Source organism: Phacochoerus africanus, chromosome 9, assembly GCF_016906955.1.
Source record: "Phacochoerus africanus isolate WHEZ1 chromosome 9, ROS_Pafr_v1, whole genome shotgun sequence".
NCBI lineage: Eukaryota > Metazoa > Chordata > Mammalia > Artiodactyla > Suidae > Phacochoerus > Phacochoerus africanus.
In genome coordinates this window covers 24,313,300-24,332,946 of record NC_062552.1, presented here as the reverse complement: position 1 = coordinate 24,332,946, position 19,647 = coordinate 24,313,300, and the positions used below count along the sequence as shown (strand labels likewise).

The following is a 19,647-nucleotide window of genomic DNA, read 5'->3' as shown; positions in this document are numbered from 1 at the left end:
TTGGACTAGTTACTTTCATTTTCTGAGCAAGTTTATCTCCAAGATGTAGCAAACATCCACCTCGGGAGCTTCTTGGGAGGATTAAATGGCCCCAGAGAAGACCCAGCCTATGGCAGGCCCGCCACACACAGCAGCTTCTCAGAATGTCACTCGGGTATGGAAGGACCAGGCCCCAGAATTCCAGCAATGAGACAAGGTGTCTGAGGTGGCTAGGCAAGCATCTGCACATGCGTGCGCCTCTGTCTAGGGCTGGGTGCTGTGTCCCTGGTGATCTGGTTTAAGGCACACTGAAGCGAGGGGGACTCATGCCCCAGCACTGCCTGCAGGCCTGATCCTCCCAGCACCCTTGGAGGTAAGGCTAAGAAGCAGGGAAGCTCTGCTGGCATTTTTGTGAGAAGTGGAGGAGGCAGGGCCTGCCGAAGTCAGGCCATTGTCAGTAAGTCCAGGAAGTAGGTGGAAGCTGGTCACAGTGCCCAGGCCCTACTAGAAAGCCCCACACTCCCACTGTGGCCCAGAGCCCAGCGCTAAGCAACAGCCTCCTCTTTCCCAGACTAAAGCCTCAGGGAACAACCAAGAGGCAGGAGAGTCACCGCAGGAGGAAAGAGGGATAAAAGAACCACAAGCAGATACATTTGGGATTTAACTTTATCTGAGGGTCCTCATTCCTAAACTTCCAGGTGGTACTGCAGAGGAGGGAGGCTGGGACAAAAAGGGGAGCATGTGGAGGACACCCAGTCACTCTGACCAAGCCAGTCTGTTCCCTCACTGACAAAACGAGGGGGCCAGACCACGTAGTCTCTGAGGCCCCATCGCACCCTGACAGCTGCCAGATCTGTCCTCAGAGGCAGGTGTGGGAGGATGAAAGCCACCAGGTGAGTTAGAGCTCAGAGCTCCCCAGGGCTGGGAGACGCATCCATCAGCTGCCGGAGGTGAGAAGCCGCCTTGTCCAGTTTTGACAATTCCAGCTGGAGGGAAGAAAGCTGGAAAGGAGGGAAGCAGGGGAGGATGGAGGCATGGGGCCCACCTCCCCAGCCCCAGCCCACACTCCCTCAGGGTGTCGGCATCCGGGGTGGCCTCCCCCTGCCTCACCCTCTGCTGACTCTGACTCTCTGCCTCCCCCTCTGATGGGGTCCGGGCTAGGAGGCCGTCAAGCTGCTTCTGCAACTTCTGTCTTCGGGCAGCTAGCCGCGGCAGGTGGGTCTGGGGGTCCACCAGGCCCTGCAGAAGAACAGAGAGAAGGCTCAGCAGCTGCAGCCCCCACCCAGCACTCTACTGCCTCCCCCCTCCCATTCTAGGATCCCACCTCACCTATGCGGACCCCGCCCCTTGCCCTCCTCCCAACATCCTTTTCAACCCCTTTCTTCCCTCCCCCTCCAATCTCTCCTAGTCACCTGCAGCTCCATGTAGACCTGAGCCGTGTCACTGAGAGAGGCCTGGGCCCAGCTGGAGGGGGCTGCTGCACCTGGGGGCAGAAAGTCCACGGCCCCACAGTGGCCCAGGGTGCTCAGCGGCCCCAGGAAGGCCTCAAAGAGGCCCTGCTCTCCCGGCTCTGAGGTCTGCAGCAGCACTGCAGAGGAAAGGAGACTGTGAGGGTCAAGGCATGAGCCCCTTCGCAGCCTGCACCTCCCGCTCTGGGCTCTGCCCCCCCTGGCTCCCCCTCCCCGCAACAGGCCCCTCCTGTCTGCAGGGACTCAGGAGCCCAGGGCCGGCCTAACCTCGGGGCCGGGCCTTGGTGAGCTGGTAGGTGGCGCGGAGAGCCCTCAGCGCCTGCACGGCCTCCTGGACTCGGGAGAAGCGCCGCTCCAGCTCGGGCTGGTGCCAGTGCTCCTGGAGATGGGCACCCAGAGTCAGTAAGTGGGCACCAGGGAAATTCATCTCAACCCTCCCGGTTCTAATGTCACCACACCCCCATCTCCTTAGAGCAACCATCTGCCTTCCCCACCACACTCGCAATTTACCACCTCGAGGAATGGAACCGGCGAAAACCCGGCATCTCCTAAGGTCTTAGAGGATCAGTGGTTAACATCTCTTAAATCACTCTGATTGAAGATGACAACCAAGCCCAAACCAGTTTGAATTTAAAAGTATTCAAAACTCACAAAACCAAGTAAGTGAAAAGGAAATTTAGTTAACCTTGAAAATGATTTTGTGTGAGTTTCTAGCATTTACCCTCCTCACATTATTAAAGCTTAAAACTTCGCTAAGGTTTTGGGATATCCCCCCACCGACACCTCATCCCTCTCACAGCCATGGATGTACTATCACCATCCCCGGTTTAAAGATGGAGGAAACTGAGACACAGTCACGGAGCTGGTGTCAGTCTGGTAGCAGCGTCCTGCTCTTAACCGCTTGCTAACACTTCCCCCAGCCCCCTAGAGTTAACCCTGCTCTGCAGGAACAATCCATCCTCCCAGAGACTCCCCGGCAAAACATGAACCACTACCGTCATTGACCCCATGGCAGCAAGCCCTTCTAGAAGACTGCTCCCCAAGCCTTCACCAGTCGTCCCGCTCCAAGACACTGTGGACATGGGACTCACCAAGCTGTGGGCACTGGGGTAGGGGGCAACACAGATGCTGGGGGCAGTGGTGTTGCCAGGCCTCAGGGGCAGCCTCTGCCACAGCTCTTCAGCCAGGAAGGGCATCAGTGGGGCAAGGAGGCGGAGACCAACGTCAGCACAGGAGAAGAGGACCTGAGGTGGCCCTGGGGGACGAGGTGAGTGGGACAGCACCGGCTTCACAGCCTCCTAGGGAGGGAGCCAACAGGTCAGGGGACAGCCATGGCCACATCCTTCCTCCAGACACCCTACGAGCAGGGGTGCTGTGGGCAAATACAGGAGCTCTCAGAATCTTCCAGACCATCAGCTGTCCCCAGATGTGGTCTGGAGCATGTGACAAGAGGAAATCTAGGGCAGGGACTCTCAGAGGTGGGCGGGGAATAAAACTGTCAAGGAGCTTTGTGTAATTGAGAAGGAAAAGCACTGAGGTCTTTTTTTTCTTTTTAAGGCCGCACCCACAGCATAAGGAGGTTCCCACACTAGGGGTCAAATCAGAGCTGCAGCTGCCAGCCTACGTCACATCCACAGCAATGCCAGATCCGAGCTGCATCTGTGACCTACACCACAGCTCACAGCAATGCCAGACCCTTAACCCACTGAGTGAGGCCGGGGATCGAACTGGCATCCTCATGGATACTAGTCAGGTTTGAAACCTTCTGAGCCACAAGGGGAACTCCCAACATTGAGGTTGTTGTTTGGTGTTTTTTTAATCAGAAAGAGAAAAAAATTTTTTAATTAGACAGAAATCTACGAGCACTGAGCCAGCAATGTCAGCATCACCTGGGACGAGAAGCAAAAAAATCTCACCACCATAACATTCCCATTGTAGCTCAGTGGAAACGAATCTGACTAGTATCCATGAGGACGCAGGTTCAGTCCCTGGCCTCACTCAGTGGGTTAAGGATCCCGCATTGCCATTGTGGACGTGGCTCAGATCCTGCATTGCTGTGGCTGTGGCTATAGCATAGGCCAGCGGCTAAAGCTCCAATTCGACCCATAGCCTGGGAACTTCCATGTGCCTCGGGTGCGGCCCTAAAAAGACAAAAAAAGAAGAAAAAAAAAATCTCACCACCAACCCCTCAACTCCTGAAAGAGCCGCTTTGCGGGTGGAGCCAAACACCCCACAGTTAACAAGCCCTCCCTTTGAGAGAATCCCTCCCCCGGCTGTTCACAGCTCCCAGCTCCCCCAAGGGGCCAAACTCAGCAATTACAGGGACAGAAAAAGTCTTCATCTGCCTCCCAACCCTGCTCCATCAGACTCAGTTTTCTAGAAGTCTCCCCTCCTCCTCCTCTCTCCCCGGGTGACAGACAGGGAACAGTGCCCATCTTGTCTCTCTTCTTGTCCTAAGGGCAGAATTAGGAACCCAGTTCAAAGCTCTCTGCTGGGGGACAGTCAGCAGAGCTGCAGGGGGAAGGCCACGCCTCGGCCCTGTCCCCTGCCCCGCTCACCAAGTAGACATCACAGAGGTTGTGGAGCCAGAAGTGGTGCAGGGCGTGGGTGACAAGCGCAAGCTCACGGGTGAGGAAGCCCCGCTCACACTCTTGGGCAGTGCGGGCCAGGCAGCTCAGGATCCAGGCGTCCATGGGGGAGGTGGGGCACAACTGTGGGCAGAAGGGGCTTCAGGGTGGGACAGCTCGACTCCTGCTCCACTGCCTCCTTTCCCTCCTTCCAGATGCCACCTCCAACCCTCAGACATCGGACTACCCAGCTCCGAGCAGCTCTTCTTTCTCTTACCTCCTCTAGGGGCTGGGGTATGAATTTCTCCCCGAAGGCATTCAGGATAAAGCGCAGGGCATTCCAGATCTTGTTGCAGAAATGTCGGAAGCTCAGGACCTCAGAAACAGAAAGGTGCAAGTCGCCTCCTAGAAGGGAGAGAAAAGAGGGAGCACACTGGTGGCAGCTGCGTGGGGAGTCCTTGGCCCTGTCCCCACCTCCACTGTTGCGGGGCTTACCCAGGGCCCCATGGGAGCACAGGGCGAATCTCAAGGCATCGGTTCCACACTCAGGGATCCCATGAGGGAAGTCCTTTTTCTGCAACCAGAGGAAGAAGGGGTGGCAGATGCCTGCTAGGCTGCAGAGGAAACTGGTGGCCACAGGCTAAAGGCTGGGATGGGTCAGACACTGGTGACTTACTTGTGCTGCAGCCGCGATCGCCAGCTCTGCAGGGTCCAAGTTCCCATCTCTCAGTTTTTCCTGCAGTACCTGGAGGGGGTGAGTCATACACGGGCCTTGGAGGATGACCCTGTCCCTTCAAGGGTCCCACCAACTGGCCCTCCCAGGTCCAGCTCTCCCAGCTAGCACCCCCCTTGGCTCCCTTCTTCTCTCCCCAAAACCCCACCCTGACCTGCAGCTCCACCCCATTAATGATGTCCCGTGGGTCCAGCACATTCCCCAGGGACTTGCTCATCTTCCGGCCCTGCCTGTCCCGAACCATGGAGTGAAGCAGCACCTAGGGGCACAGAAGGGGTCAGCAGAGGGGGGGCCTGGAGCACCCTCCTTGGAGGGCCCCTTGGCGTCCTCCAGGTTTTAGGGCTTAGGCTGGGAAGTGAATCAGCATAAAGGAATTGGGAACATAGAAAACATCACATGGGGGTTAGAATGGAGGACAAAGTCTGCGGATGACGGGGGGGGGGGGTGGTCAAAGGGAGGGGCCAGGGCACCAAAGGCCATTACCTTGCTGAAGGGGAGCTGCCCTGTGAGCTGGGTTCCCAGCATGACCATACGGCCCACCCAGAATAATAGAAGGTCACTGCCAGTTTCCAAAAGTGACAGGGGGTAGAAACGAGCCAGGTCTGGGGTCTAGGAGGAAAGAAAGAGGCAGTGAGAAGCCGAAGCCTAGGGCCTCCGGCTCTTCTCCAGACTCCACAGGGGCTTGAGTCCACTTCATCATCCCACCTTTGCTCTCTTCCTCGAGACCCACCTCACCTCTTGGGGCCACCCCAGGGCAGAAAAGGGGAAAAGAGCCGAGGAGAACCACGTGTCCAGGACATCAGGGTCTAGGAAACAGAAGAGGGAATGGCAACAAGTGGAACCTCAGCTTTCAGGACCTCAGCCCACTGCTGCCCACCTTTCCAGCCCAACCCCCACCCACAGAGACCAGGGTTTGGGCCCTCTGCCCCGTTTCCAGCTTTCCCCACCCTGCCTTCTCCACCTCAGTACTTGCTCCCTCAAACACCCAGACACCCTCCCCTGCCCTCCATGGCTCAGGCACCCACCCCTCTCCAGGGTCAGCTCGGCCCCTGGTCTCCCTGTCAGTTCTGCAGCTACTTCTCTGGCCTCGGCCTCTGTCCGCCCGACCACCCAACAGTCCTCCGTGTTGCCCTGCAGAAGTAAGGGGTAGGAGGAGTGAGGAAACAGCACCTGACGGGTGTGAAACACCACTGAGTTTCCTGTTCTCAGGTGGTCTGAGGGTGGCCAGCGCCCTCTGGCGGTGAGATGGAGAATCGCCAGCTCAGGAGCTCTGATCACATAGTAGATAAATACATGACCAAGACCAGAAGCACAGCAGAGGCAGGGAGCTGGTGCGCCGAAGTCCTCTGACTCCTGCCCTAAGGCTCTTTCTCAGCCGCGCCCAGCCCTCCCTCCCTTTCACTTCCTCCTACCAACCTTTGCACGCTCCTCTACAACCAGGTAGGCTGGAATCCGATGGCCCCACCACAGCTGCCGGGAGACACACCAGTCCCTGCCCAGAGCATGCGAAAGATCTTAGCATAGCTAGAGGGCCCCCTCCCCACCTCCGTGGGGCTCCCCCTCTCCTTACCCAATATGGGAAAACCAGTGCTGCCAGTTCTTCTGGTGGAAGGAGGGACTGAGCTCCAGGGCCCCCGACACCACTGCCTGGAGGAAAAGGACCTTTAGATGGTGCTTTCCTGCCTGCACCCCCACACCCGCTACGGATAGGAGACACGTGCCCTCTGAGGCGGTTCTAAAATTCAGAAAGGACCTCCCAAGCCTCCTGAGAAGATTCTGGGCTTGAGTAAGGGTACAAGCCAGCCGTTTCTGGGCACCTGCTTCCATCCCCACAGCTCTCCTTTCAAGGAGCACAGCTAGAGAGGTCTGTGGGGCAGGAGGACCCCAGCCGCCCTGTTCCTTCATTCCACTGCTCAGGGAGCCCCCACCCCCAGGCGCAGGCCCCAGGCCTTCTTCACACTGCAACCTCACCTTAGCTGCTTGCTCCCCCATTTCCTGGCAGCGGACAAACCACTGGCTCTTCAGGAGATATTCCACCACATCCCCGGAACGGCTGAAAGGGACACGGGGTGGGTCCAGCACTCCTCCAGCCCTGTGCCCTTCCCCCAAGGATACAGGACCTGACTATGAACCAGGCCCTCAGTACTGAGGATACAGCAGCAAATAAAATGGACAGAGAGCTCATATTCTAGAGAAAAGGTGCACAGCCCAGCCCGTGGTCACTCCTAAGTTTCATCCAGTGCCGTGTGGGGATGGTCCTAGCAAAGGATTGAAAGTGGGGTTACCTGCAAATGGGCAGCACCATGGGGTGGTTCTGGAGGCCCCGGAACAGGCCCCTCTCCCTCAGCGCTGATACAATCTTTTCCCGGGCCACAAATCGGTGAAGACCCTGGGGAAAAGTAGTAAAAGGAAAGCTTAAAGGCTGCTAGCAAAACAAGAACGTGGGAGAGGGGAGATGAGGCAGAGGGTGTCCCCAAGGATGGGGTATCACTGAGCTGGTACCACCTGCAGCCAGTCCCCACAGAGCGAGGTCATGGTCCCATCCTCTGCGATGACACTCAGGGGGCTCAAGCCATGTCGGGCCCCCAGTTCAGCATCAGCAGGGCTGTGAGCTGGAGTCACCTTCACTGCCCCTGGGGGAACAGAACCGCTGAACGTGGCTTTTGCTTTTCCAGATTATCGTCATCAAGCTCTCATCCCCTACTATCCACTGCGACTACTCTGCCTCTTCCCGCTCTGCCTCTTCCCGCTTCCCTCCCCTGCCCCCGCTCACCTGTGCCCAGGTGTGGCTGAACAGCGCAGTCTGTGATGAGGGGGAGAAGCTGCCCCGTTAAGGGATGATGAAGTTGTCGCCCATGCAGATGCTGAAGAGAAAAGAGAGGGATCAAGGACGGGCATGTGGGGGGGATGGAAAGGTTTGGGCTGGGCAGGAGAACTCTGGGAATATGAAGGTGAAAACCAAAGGTAAAGAGCCAGAGCAGGGCTCAGTAAACTTTTTCTTTTCTTTTTTTTTTTTTTCCAGTAAACTTTTTCTTAAAGGGCCAGAGTGTAAACATTTTAAGCTCTGCGGACCAAGAAGCAAATTCAGTCTCTGTACACCTCCACTCCACCCCCGTGGCAGAGCTAGATGATAATTGATCTAACAATTGATGATACATAGGGAACATGTGTGGCTTGTACAAAAACAGGCAGTGGGTGGATCTGGCCCATGGGCCATAGTCTGTCAGCCTCTGAGCTGAAGTGCAACATCAGAAAGAGAAGGGAGGAGATTCAGAGCCACTGGAGAACTGAGATGAGGGAAATCTTAGTAAGAGGAAGCAGAGAGGCAGAGCTGCCCTTGTAAACGAAGGGAAGAGAAAGCGGTGGGGGAGGAAGGCCAGGTGGCAGCGTGTGCTGTGCATTACTGTGTATCGGGTGTCGTCAGGATGGACGGCCACGGCCACGTCTCCAGGCAGTGTCTCTGGCCTCGTGGTTCCTACCACAACCTCTGCGTCTGAAGACAAAAATCAAGCACTTAAAGCTGGTCCTTGCCCTTGTCTGAACTCCCGACATAGCTAAAGCTGGGAGAATTGGCAAAGGGAGGGGGCAGGGATGGCCAAAGTAGAGCAGGCCCCTAGGAGTAAGCAGAGGAAGTTAGGACCAATGTCCATAGGAGCCTGGGGTTTCCACTAAGCTAATGACCAGAGGCCTGAGAGGGTGCCTGGTGCTGTGGAATTCCTCAATAGCTTGCATGGGAGAAACGGGTAGAGATTTAATGAAAGCAACTAGAATCCTTGCTTGGGGCCCAGAGGACATAGGGGTTCTCGATGCCCTGATTACAAATGCTGTGCATTCTTAGGGGAAGCCCCAGCCCCACCCACCAGAAACTTCCTGACTATCCAAGCTAAACTATCTTTTCCTTCTCTGAACTCTTGGGAACACTTACTGCTCAAACCACACCAGAACTGATCCTTTGCCTCTTTCGGGGGTAGCAGCTTTCTACGGAACTATGCTCCTGGACAGCAGCGATCATGTGTACTTTCCTTACATGGCCCAGGACACTCAGGGTGAACGCCCATAGGAGGCACACAGGACCAGGGTTCCTTAGGCCCCACCCACCAGACCATGTGGGAAAAGGGCCGGTGGGTTCCCTCCCATCAGCCCAACACCCTTGAGAAAACAGGGGAAGCAGAGGTAAGCAGGTGACCCTTCCCAGGACTACCCTCACCAGGCTCTCCATCCACGGGGAAGGCCACAGAAACGAGGAGGCCGAAAGATATGGGGGTGGGGCAGCCAGGCAGCCGAAGCTCTGTGCGGCCAGACAGGGGCCGGCTCTCCACCTAGACACACGGAAGCAGCAGGGTCAGAGAGCGGCCTTTCTGCAAGGCTCACGCCTGGCTCTCCACCTCCCTGCAACCCCCCAGAAGCCACTCAGAGGATTTGGGAGTCACCTTCCTCTCCTCACCTAATTCCTTTTTTTTTTTTTTTTTCTTTCTTAGGGCTGTACCCGCGGCTTATGGAGGTTCCCAGTCTAAGGGTCAAATCAGAGCTGCAGCTGCCAGTCTACACCACAGCCACAGCAACGAGGGATCTGAGCTGTGGCTGCAACCTACACCACAGCTCATAGCAACACCAGATCCTTAACCTACTGAGCGAGGCCAGGGATCGAACCCGCATCCTCATGGATTCTAGTTGGGTTCATTATCGCTGAGCCACAATAAGAATTCTCTCCTCACCTAATCCTTGTGCAGCCACATTTACTAAGTATTTAAACCACGCACCGGTATTGTGCCAACCCCTTCCAGGAGTCATCATGTAATTCTTAGAACATCCCCATGAGACAGGCATTTCCATCACCCCTAATTCATAGACTGAGGACACTGAGACTGACAGAGGCTAACAGCCAGCCGGGAGTCACACAGCTGGGAGGTGGTGGGACTCAGATGTGAATCCAGGCCACCTGGCTCCAGAGTCCAAGCTCTGCCCCTGCCTCACAAACCCAGTTCTCTTTCTCTGCCTCACCTCAATATCTGAGATGGCAGATCGTAAGGCGCAAGACCAGTTGACAAGCTGCCGGCTCCGGTACAACAGCCCAGCCTTGTAGAGCCGCACAAAAGCTTCCGTCACAGCCACTGAGGAGCCCTAGAATGACCTGAGTGTCCACATCAGTGTCCACAATGGCCCCACTCAAGCTGCGGTACCCTCCCCACCCCAACACACACAGCAGCCCGCCTCCCTATAGAGATCTCTAAACACCTCCCTGACACCCACAGGGACTGTGGCACTCACAGCATCCATGGTAAAACATTCTCGGTCCCAGTCCAGGGAGGCCCCCAGCACGCGGAGCTGCTGACAGATCTCTCCACCCTTCCTATGCCGAGAGATTTTGGTCAGCAAACATGCCCCAAACACCAACTACACACCAAGCCCAGCGAAACCCCACTTATGCCAGGTGTTGGAGTGAGTTTGGCATTGATCTAGCCTCTCGAAGCCAATGGAGACAGATAAACCCAGAATGGGGCCTTCTAGGACAATGAAAGAAGCATAAAAATTATGCGGTAACAGGGGAAGAAGCAGCTGATTTGTGAGAAACCCAAAGAAGCTTTACAGAGAAAATGGCATGTGATAACAGACCTGGAAAAAAGAGGGTAATTTCAAGTGGATGGGAAGTGGGAATAAGTGAAGAGGAGAGACGATGAAATCTAAACACAGGAAAACAGGATAAAGGGAGAAGAAAAATTCACATATATATACATGCACATACATAAATACTTCTCAGTGTATACAATGTGCGCGCGAGCACGCGCACACACACACACACCCCCCAAGCTCGGAGACCCCACCAAATGCTCAGGGGCTCCAGAGCTTACGTCACCATGGGAAGTTAGGACTGAATGAGAAGAGCCTCGCCTACGCGTTAGGGGAGAGGGGCTGGAAAGCCAGGACCCAAACCTGTGGCATTGGCCCCTCCCGCCCCGCCCACCATACTCACTCCTCCTTCCACTTCCACACCTCCCTAAGGAAGTCTTCTCGGCTCAGCTCACGTCTCCTCAGCCCTTGTTCCTTCCACAGCTTTTTCTCCACCACAGCCTACAGTAAGATGAGGGCGCAGAGAATCGGGTCACTTTGGGGGAAGAAAGCTCTTTCACCCAAGAAAAGGGAAAAGTGGCAAAAGACATACTTGAGTAGCAATCCCTGCATGATCTGAGCCAGGGACCCACAGCACCTGATCCCCACGCATCCGGTGCCTGCAAAAGAAATAACCTCACATGAATCCCTGGCCTTACCTGTTTATCCTTCGCACACTTTCTCCTTCCCCTCCAGAACTCAAGTAGCCCATTCCCCTCTCACCAGCGCACGAGGGCATCCTGTATGGCCACCGTCAGGGCGTGCCCGATGTGCAGGGAGCCAGTGACGTTAGGGGGTGGGATACACATGGAAAAGGTCTCCCCTGTAGCCTGAGGCAGCCTGGTCTAGAAGCAAGGAGAAAAGTCAGAGAGGGCTGGATGTTCCCTGGGGAAATAGCACCCTCTGGTGTCTGCAAGGCAGAAAGAAATGCAGGAAAAATAAGCAAATTAATAAGGAAGGGAAAAACCTACAGAGAGCAATTGTGGAGACACCGACCTCACGAGCCATTCCGCCCTGTGGACCACTTAGCACTCCTCCCTGCTGGGTACTAACCTGATACTCTGGTTTGAAGAAGCCCTCTCGCACCCACCATGGGTACCAGGCAGCCTCAACATACCGAGGGCTGTATGCAGGAGGCAGGGGCCGGGAGACATCTATGGCGACAGAGAAGAGCTCCACTAACTCCTGGATTTTGTTCCCAGGTTGCATTTCAGCAAACCAAAGAGGCGATGAAATTGTGAGGGAAGAAGCCTTCCAGTTTCTTAATTACCTTTCTTTTCACCGTGTTCCGTGGGGATTTCATACAACACTATCTCCTTAGGAGTCCAGGCCTTAGTGGATTCTGCAGGTGGCTGGGGAGAGAAGCGACCAGAAAAGGGGTTGCAACTCCAGTGTACCCCAGGCATAAGGAATCCAGCCAGTCTCTCCTCTAGCTCCCTCCCAAGCCCCCTCAGAGAACCAAGGACACGCTATCTGACTCCTAACCTTGCCCTTTGCTGCTATGCCAGCCTCCAGCGCCGCCTGCTTCTCTCGCAGGCGCTTCTGTTTGGCTTCACGGTTCCTCCGTGAGATGGGTGATCCATGGGGCTCTGACTGAGTGGAAAGGGAATGGGATCTGGGGAAGCACCGTGAGGGCCTCAGTCCCCTAAGCGATGGTCGAAAGGAAGCCAGAGGCAAGTGAGGCATCAGGAGTGCTTGCAAAGGGGCCAGGATCTGTTCCAGACAGAGCACATTAGAAGGTATGGGTGTGAGAAAAGGTCACACCTCCTGTCACACCCTATTCCTTACTTCCCGTCTCCTTGGTCTGTTAAATATCAACCCCACCCCACATAACCCATTCCTCCATGAGGACTAGTGTGCATGGTGTCGACAGGGTCCTGGAGTCATAGAGATCAAGGCTCTTCTGGGACAGGGTCGCAGTCTCAGGCCTTCAATCTGCTTATCTGCGACGTGGGGGAAACAGAGATGCGGACAGAGGCAGGGAAAGGATTCAGGGATTCGCGTTGTTGATAGACATCGGCGTTCCTAAGAGCCGGCAAGGAGTCCCGCCAGGGTCACTGCGAACTCTGTCCTCCCACGAGGCCGTCCGCACTGCCCCCGGCCCAGCTCACTGCCCTGCCTTCCCGCCAGTCACCGCGTGGGCCCCAGCCCCGCAGCGCTTCCCACTCCTACGCGCGCGCTCACCGGGTGGGCCGGCTGCTATCCCAGGGCGCCCCGCGGCAGGGGCTGCAGAGGCTGGGGCCCCGAAGAACCCGAAGCCGGAACGCGATCCGCAAGCCGCGCGGCGCAGGGAGGCGGGGCCCTGATCGGGCGCAGGCGCGGCCGCTGGCCTCGGCCCCACCTCCTCCCCCTCCCAGTCCAATGGCTGCTGACGAGGAGAGGAGAAGAGCGCGTTTTCCGCGGAGAAGAGACGCCTCCCGGCTAAGCGCCCCGGGGCGCGTGGTTCATTTTCACAATTTTATTAAACAAGAAGAGTCTTGACGTGTGAATAAAAAATACCCCTGAGTTCTGAGGCGGCGTCCGCCTCCAAGCGGCCCGCCCGTCACGGTACTGTCACAGTACTGTCCCGCCCGGTCCCGCAGTCTCAAGAGCTGTGCTTCTGCCGCTTCCAGAAGCGCTTGACGTCGCTGTGTCCCGCGGGGGTCACCACCATGAGCCGCTTTGCCGAGTTCTCGAACACTAGGACGCCCAGCTCCCGCGCGTGGGCCAGCAGCAGCTCAAAGTCCACTTGTGACAGGAACTGGTTATAGAGGACGCCTGGGGTCCGCAGGTCAGGAGCGACGACGAGAGAGAGGTGAGAGCATGAGGTCAGGCGCGGGGCCCAGAGTCTGGGGCTGCCTCAGGGCAGCGGCCTGGGCTTGCCCCCCGCATTTACAAAGGAATCCTGTTTGCCTGTTCTAGGGCTCATCCTAACTCTAGCGTGATCCAGCCATATTCAGAAAGTCAATATAATACAATAAGAAAACCCATTAATGCTTATCAAACCAGGTAAATTACTATGAATTATCCTTCGCCATTTCCCTCTTCTAGCTAATCCACATTGCACCGATTTGAAGCAGTTCATTTACTGCTGTCAACTCACCCCATAATAAACCCATGCAGTAAACACTGAAAAATGCGTGAATAGCTTTTTCAGCTCATCAAGACTGAATTGTCCTTCCTCCGGCCAATGACCTAGAATCAACCACCAGAAGACACTCACCTTCAGTGAACCGGAGTCTGTCCCTTTCTAGCTCCCACAACCGAATCTGGTCTGTGATGGTGGGAGGCAGCACAGGTGTCTGCAGGGGGAAGGGATGGCTGTACAACCCAGGAATACCAGACAATCCCAACCCTCCTCTCTCCCCGGATCTGGATGCCCCCCTTCTCTTTTCCATCACTTCATCACGAGGTGCCAAGGGCTGTCAGCTTCCAGCAGCTTGGTACTTGTTCATACCTGTTTAAGCATCACTGGGTGGGCCCTTGTCCTTAGGAAATGGATGATCTAGGAAAACAGACAAGAATTGGGATCAAGGGCTTCAAAATTAGGAAGGCAGGAAAGCTACCCAAGCTGTCACTCATAAAAACTCACAGGCACATGCCTATCATCATTTCCACCTGTCCCAGTTCAGCTGTTGTCCCAAGCTGCTGTCCCCACTGGTGATGTCTGCTACTCTTCTGACACGTTTGCCCTTTCCATAGTATTTTTTTTTCTTTACAACATCATTTTTTGCACTCTTACTGCATGGCAGGCTCTGAGCCAAATGTTTTACCTCTTTCACTGAATCCTCCCAACAACCCTATGAGGTGAAAGCTGTCATTTCCATTTTCCAGTTGAGGAAACTGAGGCTCATAGAAATGAAACTATGCCATTTATGCAACTAGGAAGTAGGGATGCTGAAACACAAGTCCCAAGATATAGCTTCTCCCTCCTCGTGTCTTCCCCTTGAGGGTCTACCTAGTCCCACATCAAGAGCCTTGACTTCTCACGTGCCTAATGCTCAAACACAGACTACTCACCACCACCTATTGTAACAGACCCCATGCTAACTTTCCATAAGGTGGCATACTCCATAGCCCAAATGCAACCTGTCTACCACCCCCGTCTTCCCCAAGTGGGGTACCTGTTGGGCTGTGATGCCACTGGCAATGGCCTGCTGCACACTCTCCCGGGTCACCTGTGCCACCACCATGTTGGGGAAGCGATAGAGCATCTCAGAGAAAAGGGCAATAAGGGCGATCTGCAGCTCCGACTCTGACCGGAGATGGGAAGAGAGGATTAGGAGGCTCCTCCGTACCCAGACTCCCTCAAGCCTCCGAGAGCTCTGAACCACCAAGTAAACATCAAAATAAACTGGCATTCCCTCCCCTCCCCTCCTCCTGCCAGCCCGCTATCCAGGGGTCCTCTGTGCAGCCTCACCCGTGTAGGCGTACAGTCGGTAATTGGTTTCCACAACGATGAAACCTGGCTGATGCACAGTGCCCCCAGCCCCAGAAACACCTGATGAGAGATTGATGGCCAGGCGCGTAGGGTAGTAACGCCGAGACTTCCTCTGGAAAGGAGGAGAGAAAAGCAATAAGCCCTCTCTCAGGGTCACTGCCCTTCATCTTCCTCCAGATACATCAGATCCCTCCCAATGCACAGAACTTCAGCTCCCAACATCTCTCCCCCTCCCCCGAGGGACCCCAGTATTCTGTCCTGGCAACTGTCCCCTGCTTCTGCCTTCGGAGACCCCCGTTCCTTTTGAAAGGCCAAGGCAACATACCACCCTGCCTCTTCCCTAAAAGCCATGTATCTGGGCGCTCATACCTTCCTCTGGAAAACAAGGCCCAACTCACGGAGATGTTGCAGGAAGTTCAACAGAGAATCACTCATACCTTCCACAGAGTAATCCTGGGGAAGAGAGGTAGCCGGCTGGGGTCCAAAACCCAGCCCATTCTCCCTTCCCCAACCCCATATGCTCCTTCCCACTTTTCCCATCCCTGGTGTTCTTCGTTTTTTTGTTTTTTGCTTTTGTCTTTCTAGGGTCGCACGTGTGGCATATGTAGGTTCCCAGGCTAGGGGTCCAATCAGAGCTGCAGCTGCTGGCCTACACCACAGCCACAGCAACATGGGATCTGAGCCCCATCTGCAACCTACACCACGGCTCACAGCAACACTGGATCCTTAACCCACTGAGCAAGGTCAGGGATTGAACCTGCATCCTCATGGATGCTAGTTGGGTTGTTAACTGCTGAGCCACGACGGGAACTCCTCTTTGTTCATTCTTCTCTTTCACTCTATTGACCCCTAACCTCATTTCCTTTTCCATCTCTCTACCCTTCACCTTGCCCACCCAAGCCTCTACTAGCTCCAGCCCCCTGCTTACCTTGCCCAGAGTAGAGAAGCTGAGCTGGAAGAGGAAGGAGAGAATCTCCACTAGGTCCATGCCCCGACTCTAAGGAGGAACGGGCAGATGTGGGGAGGAAATGAGAGAAAACCGGGGAACAGAGTCTACGGGCAGCAGTCCCTCAGTGGGTCCTGGGAAAAGCAGAGCATGCCAGCAGGCAGCCCCTGACCTCCTCACCTGGGCTGTCTGCAGGTACTGCAACATAAAGTACCAGAGCTGGGCCGGGGTGTCCAGCAACAGGAATTGGAAGCCGGCAGAGGTAATGCAAGGCGGCTCTCCAGGTTCAGCACTACAGAAAGGGACCATGGCAGAGGTTTGCTGAGAAAGGCCACCATTCCACTTGTCCGCTCACATTTTTCTTGGTTTACCTCTGGCCATGCTCTATGCAGCTCTCCTTTTGCAGCCAACCCCCTCCAATCCTGATCCGACCCAAACACTCAGGTTAGCAGGGATTCGAGGAGACGGCAAAACAGAGCTGTTGTACCTCTGGCTTCCTCACCTCTTCATGAGCCCGGCCTGGCTGAGGAGCTGAGCCAAGTCCTGGCTGACGGCTGCACTGGGGGAGCCCACCATGAAGTGCAGGACCACCTGAGGAACAGAAGAGACCAGAGAGACAGATGCCTCTAAGGGCCCTGGGATGGGAGCACAAGCAGAGACACACACAGAGTCCCAAGTCCTTACCTCCCATCGCTCCTCAGCATACTTGTCAAGCGAGGGCACATCCCGGGCATGCTTGTCTGGTCCCAGCTGACTTGTGTCATCAGACCAGGCCTTGCCCCTATGCCAGTATGGCCAAGAGTAAGGAACCCTGCCTGTGTTCCCTGCCCACCACCCCCCTCCCTCTTTCTACCCTCATCTCCAGGGGCCACAAGTGGGAGACATATCCTACACCACGTAGCAAAGTCTGGTCCAACTTATTCCTAAAGGAGCTCCCAAAGGTGGAGCCCACAAGGTTCCAGAGAGGTCCCCCAGGGCCTCTTAATAAGTAGCTTAATGAGCAGTTTAATCACTAGTTCCCCTGCCTGGCCTAGGAAAAGATGGAAGTGACATACCCACCCAGAAGGGCAATGCGGAGGTTTTGGCGGAAGATGGGGTTGAGGATGAGGCCCTGGAGGCCACCAGGGAGCAGCTGGGTGTGCCAGATACGGAGGCCGCTCAGCAGCCCCGTGCTTTCCTCCTGGGCTCTGGAACAGAAGAGGAGAGGTGAGGGGAGTGTCCAGAGAACAAAAGGAAGGAAGCCCATAAAGACCACCATTTCTGCCTTTTCTGAACTGGTGGTCCTTGGAACACTGTTTCACAGAGTGAAATTGGTATCTTCTTAAGGCAAATTTCTTTACTGCAGCACCTTGTTATAGACATCACAAGGTGATGACACCTTGTTACCAGAACCTTGTTATAGACATCACAACTCTCCAAGAGAGTATGCGTAGTTTCCCAAACTTGTTTAATTACAAGTTTAGTGGTGTTCCCTTGAATACATTCCAGCAGTTTGGGAAACCTGGCTGTTGAGAAATTTGTATCTGGCTGAAAGTGCAGCAGAGACTCACTTGCTGAATTCCTTCTTCACCCACAAGGCTACGGCAGCTTGTGGCAGAGGCTGCTCCAGAAAGAGCATCCGCATCACCCAGTTCTTAGCTAAAGATGGGAGCTCCCTATAAGGGGGCAGAGGGAAAACGTTAATATCAGAAACTGCCTCAGATCTGCAGCCCTGCCCTCAAATGCCTCTCAAATGTCTCATCTCACCCCTGGCCCTTTTACCAGTCTTGCTGCCCCCACATCTCCATCTGTTTGGGCCTGACATATTTTAGTCTTCAAGCCCCCCAGAGCTAAGCTTCTACCCATGATAACTTATTGCAGTCTGCAGGCCTCATTACATTTCCCTACTATGGTCCCTGCCATGAACGGGGTCCTCACCTGAAGACAGCCAGACAGGTGGCAGGGTGCCCATACAATCGGTCCAATACCCCAGGGCTCAGGCCCCCTAAGAATTCCTGCAGATTCCTGCATTGTAGGTGTACTCGATTCAGTCCACCCCTTGAAGGGGTGCTCTCCATCACCTGAGAGATGCAAGTGTTAGTGGACCTCCGCAATCCATGCCAGTGTCACCCCCTCACCTTTCTCATTCCAATTCCAGATCCACTGGCCCCTGCAAAAATTCATCTTTTCTAGTTTCCTTTTTCACGTCACTCATCTCCTCTTGTTTCTCCCAAACCTGACCACCCTCCTCTTCTTTCCTCCCTCCTCACTGCACTCCTGATCTCAACTCAAGTCTTCTCCAATTTCTAAGTGAAAGAATTGTCAGTTGTTCCATATTTGCAAAAATATTTTGTATTTCAGTGACTTATCTACACCTAGGCAAAGAAAGTTTTCTGAGCCCAGTTCTCTCTCCCCTCTACTTCTCCTGGTCTGATCAGCCTATAAACTTCAATCTGCCCATCCTCTCCATCTATTTCTTGACCCCACTCCTCGTGCTGGGAACGGCAATAATTACCTTTCCCCTCCAGGTCTCATAAACCTAATTCCACCTCTTTCCTCTTCCCGTCCCTAAGACTACTTCACTCCATTCACCCTGACTCACACCGTATGATCTCCTCCTAACTCGTCCCCTACTTTCTTCCCAGTGCTCGTCTCTCATCAACTCTCTCCTTCTTATACCTCGGCCACCCCTTCTCTCCCAGCCCCCTTACCACTCAGTGTCGACCCCCTCCTCGTGCACTCCGAGTCTCAAGCCGTCACTTAATCGGAGCCAGTGTCTCGCATTAGCTCCCAGGAATAGGGGAAAGAATGGCGGAAAGTGAGCGAAAAATATGGGGAGAGGGACGAAGGATTTCACCCACGCAAGTCCAGAGTGGAGGATTCAGAAAAGGAGTGGAGAGGTAGGGAGGGGAAGAACCGGCGCTGCACTCGCCCGCCACAGGGCATGCTGGGAATTGGAGTCTTGTCCTTCCCAGCCCGGGAGCCAGCTGAAGCGCGTCCGACTACAACTCCCCAAAGGCACTGCGGGGAGCCAAGCGGAGAGAGGCTGGCTTTTACGTAAGAGAGCCGGGGGCTCCGGAGGTCTGGCCGTTTCGTTCCGCATCGCTTTCCACCCACTCGGCTAACGGCGAGTCTAACCAACCCGAGATCATGTGGGGACCCTGAGAATAGAAGTTCCCCGAGGTCTTCCTATCGGAGGCGCGGAAACCACTGGGTGGTGAGGCGCTCAGGTTCAGAGATGCAGAAACCTGGGTTCCTTGAGCTCAGTTGTTCCTCGTAAAACTGGAATAATGCACTTTCCAGAGCATTTTCTCGAATTAGGAGTTAACTCCATCCGGTGTGCTTTCCTTGGCAAGTAAACACTCAGTAAATCTTAATTGTCACGTCCTCCATGCTTCCATCCACCTCCCCGCCCCGCCCCCCCCCCCCCCCCGTTTAGTTAGAAGATCCTAATAAATGCAGTTTAAAAAAACAAACAATTGTTTGGTCTGATTTGATATATTAAACTACTGCTTGTTAAGGGAAGGGAACGTCTTCAGCAGAGCCAGATCTGTAAGTCTCCCCAAATTCCTTTAAGACAAGTTTTATTATTCCCACTTTCCAGACTAGAAGACAGAAACTCAATGAGATTAAGAAATTTGTCCATGATCAGACAGCCAGAAACTGCCTGAACTGGGATTTGAGGTACATTTGCAAGTTACCAGGAATGAAAACGGTAAGAACTAAGATTTCTTTATATTTTGTAGCCTACCCATGCTTGTTTTGTTGTTCCGTAAAATCCTCAAAAGAATGGCACAAAACTGACAAACCTTCTTTATGGCAAAATGTTAAGTAAGATTGAACAAATTACAGTCTGGGAAGAAATGTTTGGTAAAATAGATAAAATACAAAGCAGTAAGAAAAAGAACACAATAGAAATATTAAATTTAATAACAGGCAAAAGAAAT

The 19,647-nt window shown here is 54.5% G+C and overlaps 2 protein-coding genes across 6 annotated transcripts; both read right to left on the bottom strand.

Annotated features, from left to right (window-relative positions):
• Positions 1–627: 627 nt before the first annotated feature.
• On the bottom strand, positions 628–12,680 carry VARS2 (valyl-tRNA synthetase 2, mitochondrial). 4 transcript variants are annotated; one of them, XM_047795286.1, is made up of 30 exons: positions 12,540–12,680; positions 11,841–12,068; positions 11,626–11,707; positions 11,409–11,509; positions 11,079–11,200; positions 10,909–10,975; positions 10,720–10,817; positions 10,017–10,098; positions 9,750–9,869; positions 8,956–9,067; positions 8,153–8,241; positions 7,522–7,612; positions 7,254–7,381; positions 7,034–7,137; positions 6,720–6,801; positions 6,319–6,395; positions 6,165–6,240; positions 5,774–5,879; positions 5,484–5,554; positions 5,232–5,357; positions 4,903–5,007; positions 4,692–4,760; positions 4,511–4,589; positions 4,293–4,420; positions 4,007–4,159; positions 2,540–2,746; positions 1,716–1,827; positions 1,392–1,567; positions 1,090–1,218; positions 628–980 (listed from the first exon to the last, which is right to left on the bottom strand). In XM_047795286.1, the coding sequence occupies exons 2-30, from the start codon at positions 12,039–12,041 to the stop codon at positions 885–887; spliced, it is 3,189 nt and encodes a 1,062-aa protein (XP_047651242.1). In that variant the 5' UTR covers positions 12,042–12,068; positions 12,540–12,680; the 3' UTR covers positions 628–884. The 4 variants fall into 4 exon arrangements, with proteins under 4 accessions (XP_047651242.1, XP_047651243.1, XP_047651244.1 ...); XM_047795287.1 differs by having other exon boundaries at positions 10,017–10,094; positions 10,740–10,817; XM_047795288.1 differs by lacking the exons at positions 10,909–10,975; positions 11,079–11,200; positions 11,409–11,509; ... (1 more) ...; positions 11,841–12,068; positions 12,540–12,680 and having other exon boundaries at positions 10,740–10,756.
• Positions 12,681–12,798: 118 nt separating this feature from the next.
• On the bottom strand, positions 12,799–18,638 carry GTF2H4 (general transcription factor IIH subunit 4). 2 transcript variants are annotated; one of them, XM_047795290.1, is made up of 14 exons: positions 18,412–18,637; positions 17,639–17,781; positions 17,272–17,376; positions 16,777–16,908; positions 16,406–16,502; positions 16,224–16,312; positions 15,902–16,013; positions 15,704–15,772; positions 15,145–15,228; positions 14,755–14,887; positions 14,459–14,589; positions 13,792–13,839; positions 13,558–13,636; positions 12,799–13,112 (listed from the first exon to the last, which is right to left on the bottom strand). In XM_047795290.1, exons 2-14 carry the CDS (start codon positions 17,776–17,778, stop codon positions 12,940–12,942), a joined length of 1,392 nt encoding a protein of 463 aa, XP_047651246.1. In that variant the 5' UTR covers positions 17,779–17,781; positions 18,412–18,637; the 3' UTR covers positions 12,799–12,939. The 2 variants fall into 2 exon arrangements, with proteins under 2 accessions (XP_047651246.1, XP_047651247.1); XM_047795291.1 differs by lacking the exon at positions 17,639–17,781 and having other exon boundaries at positions 18,412–18,638.
• Positions 18,639–19,647: the final 1,009 nt, after the last annotated feature.

Bases quoted from the DNA above. Each gene is read 5' to 3' on its own strand.
- VARS2 (XM_047795286.1), bottom strand. From the start codon at position 12,041: ATGCCTCACTTGCCTCTGGCTTCCTTTCGACCATCGCTTAGGGGACTG. The intron at 8,242-8,955 runs GTGAGGGTAGTC...TTTTGTCTTCAG, and splicing joins CCCCGTGGATGGAGAGCCTG to ACGCAGAGGTTGTGGTAGGA. The intron at 5,358-5,483 runs GTGAGGTGGGTC...CTTTCCTCCTAG, and splicing joins CCCTGGGGTGGCCCCAAGAG to ACCCCAGACCTGGCTCGTTT.
- GTF2H4 (XM_047795290.1), bottom strand. From the start codon at position 17,778: ATGGAGAGCACCCCTTCAAGGGGTGGACTGAATCGAGTACACCTACAA. The intron at 16,909-17,271 runs GTGAGTCTCTGC...CTTCTGTTCCAG, and splicing joins GTGAAGAAGGAATTCAGCAA to AGCCCAGGAGGAAAGCACGG. The intron at 14,888-15,144 runs GTATGAGCGCCC...CCTCCTTTCCAG, and splicing joins GCCTTGTTTTCCAGAGGAAG to AGGAAGTCTCGGCGTTACTA.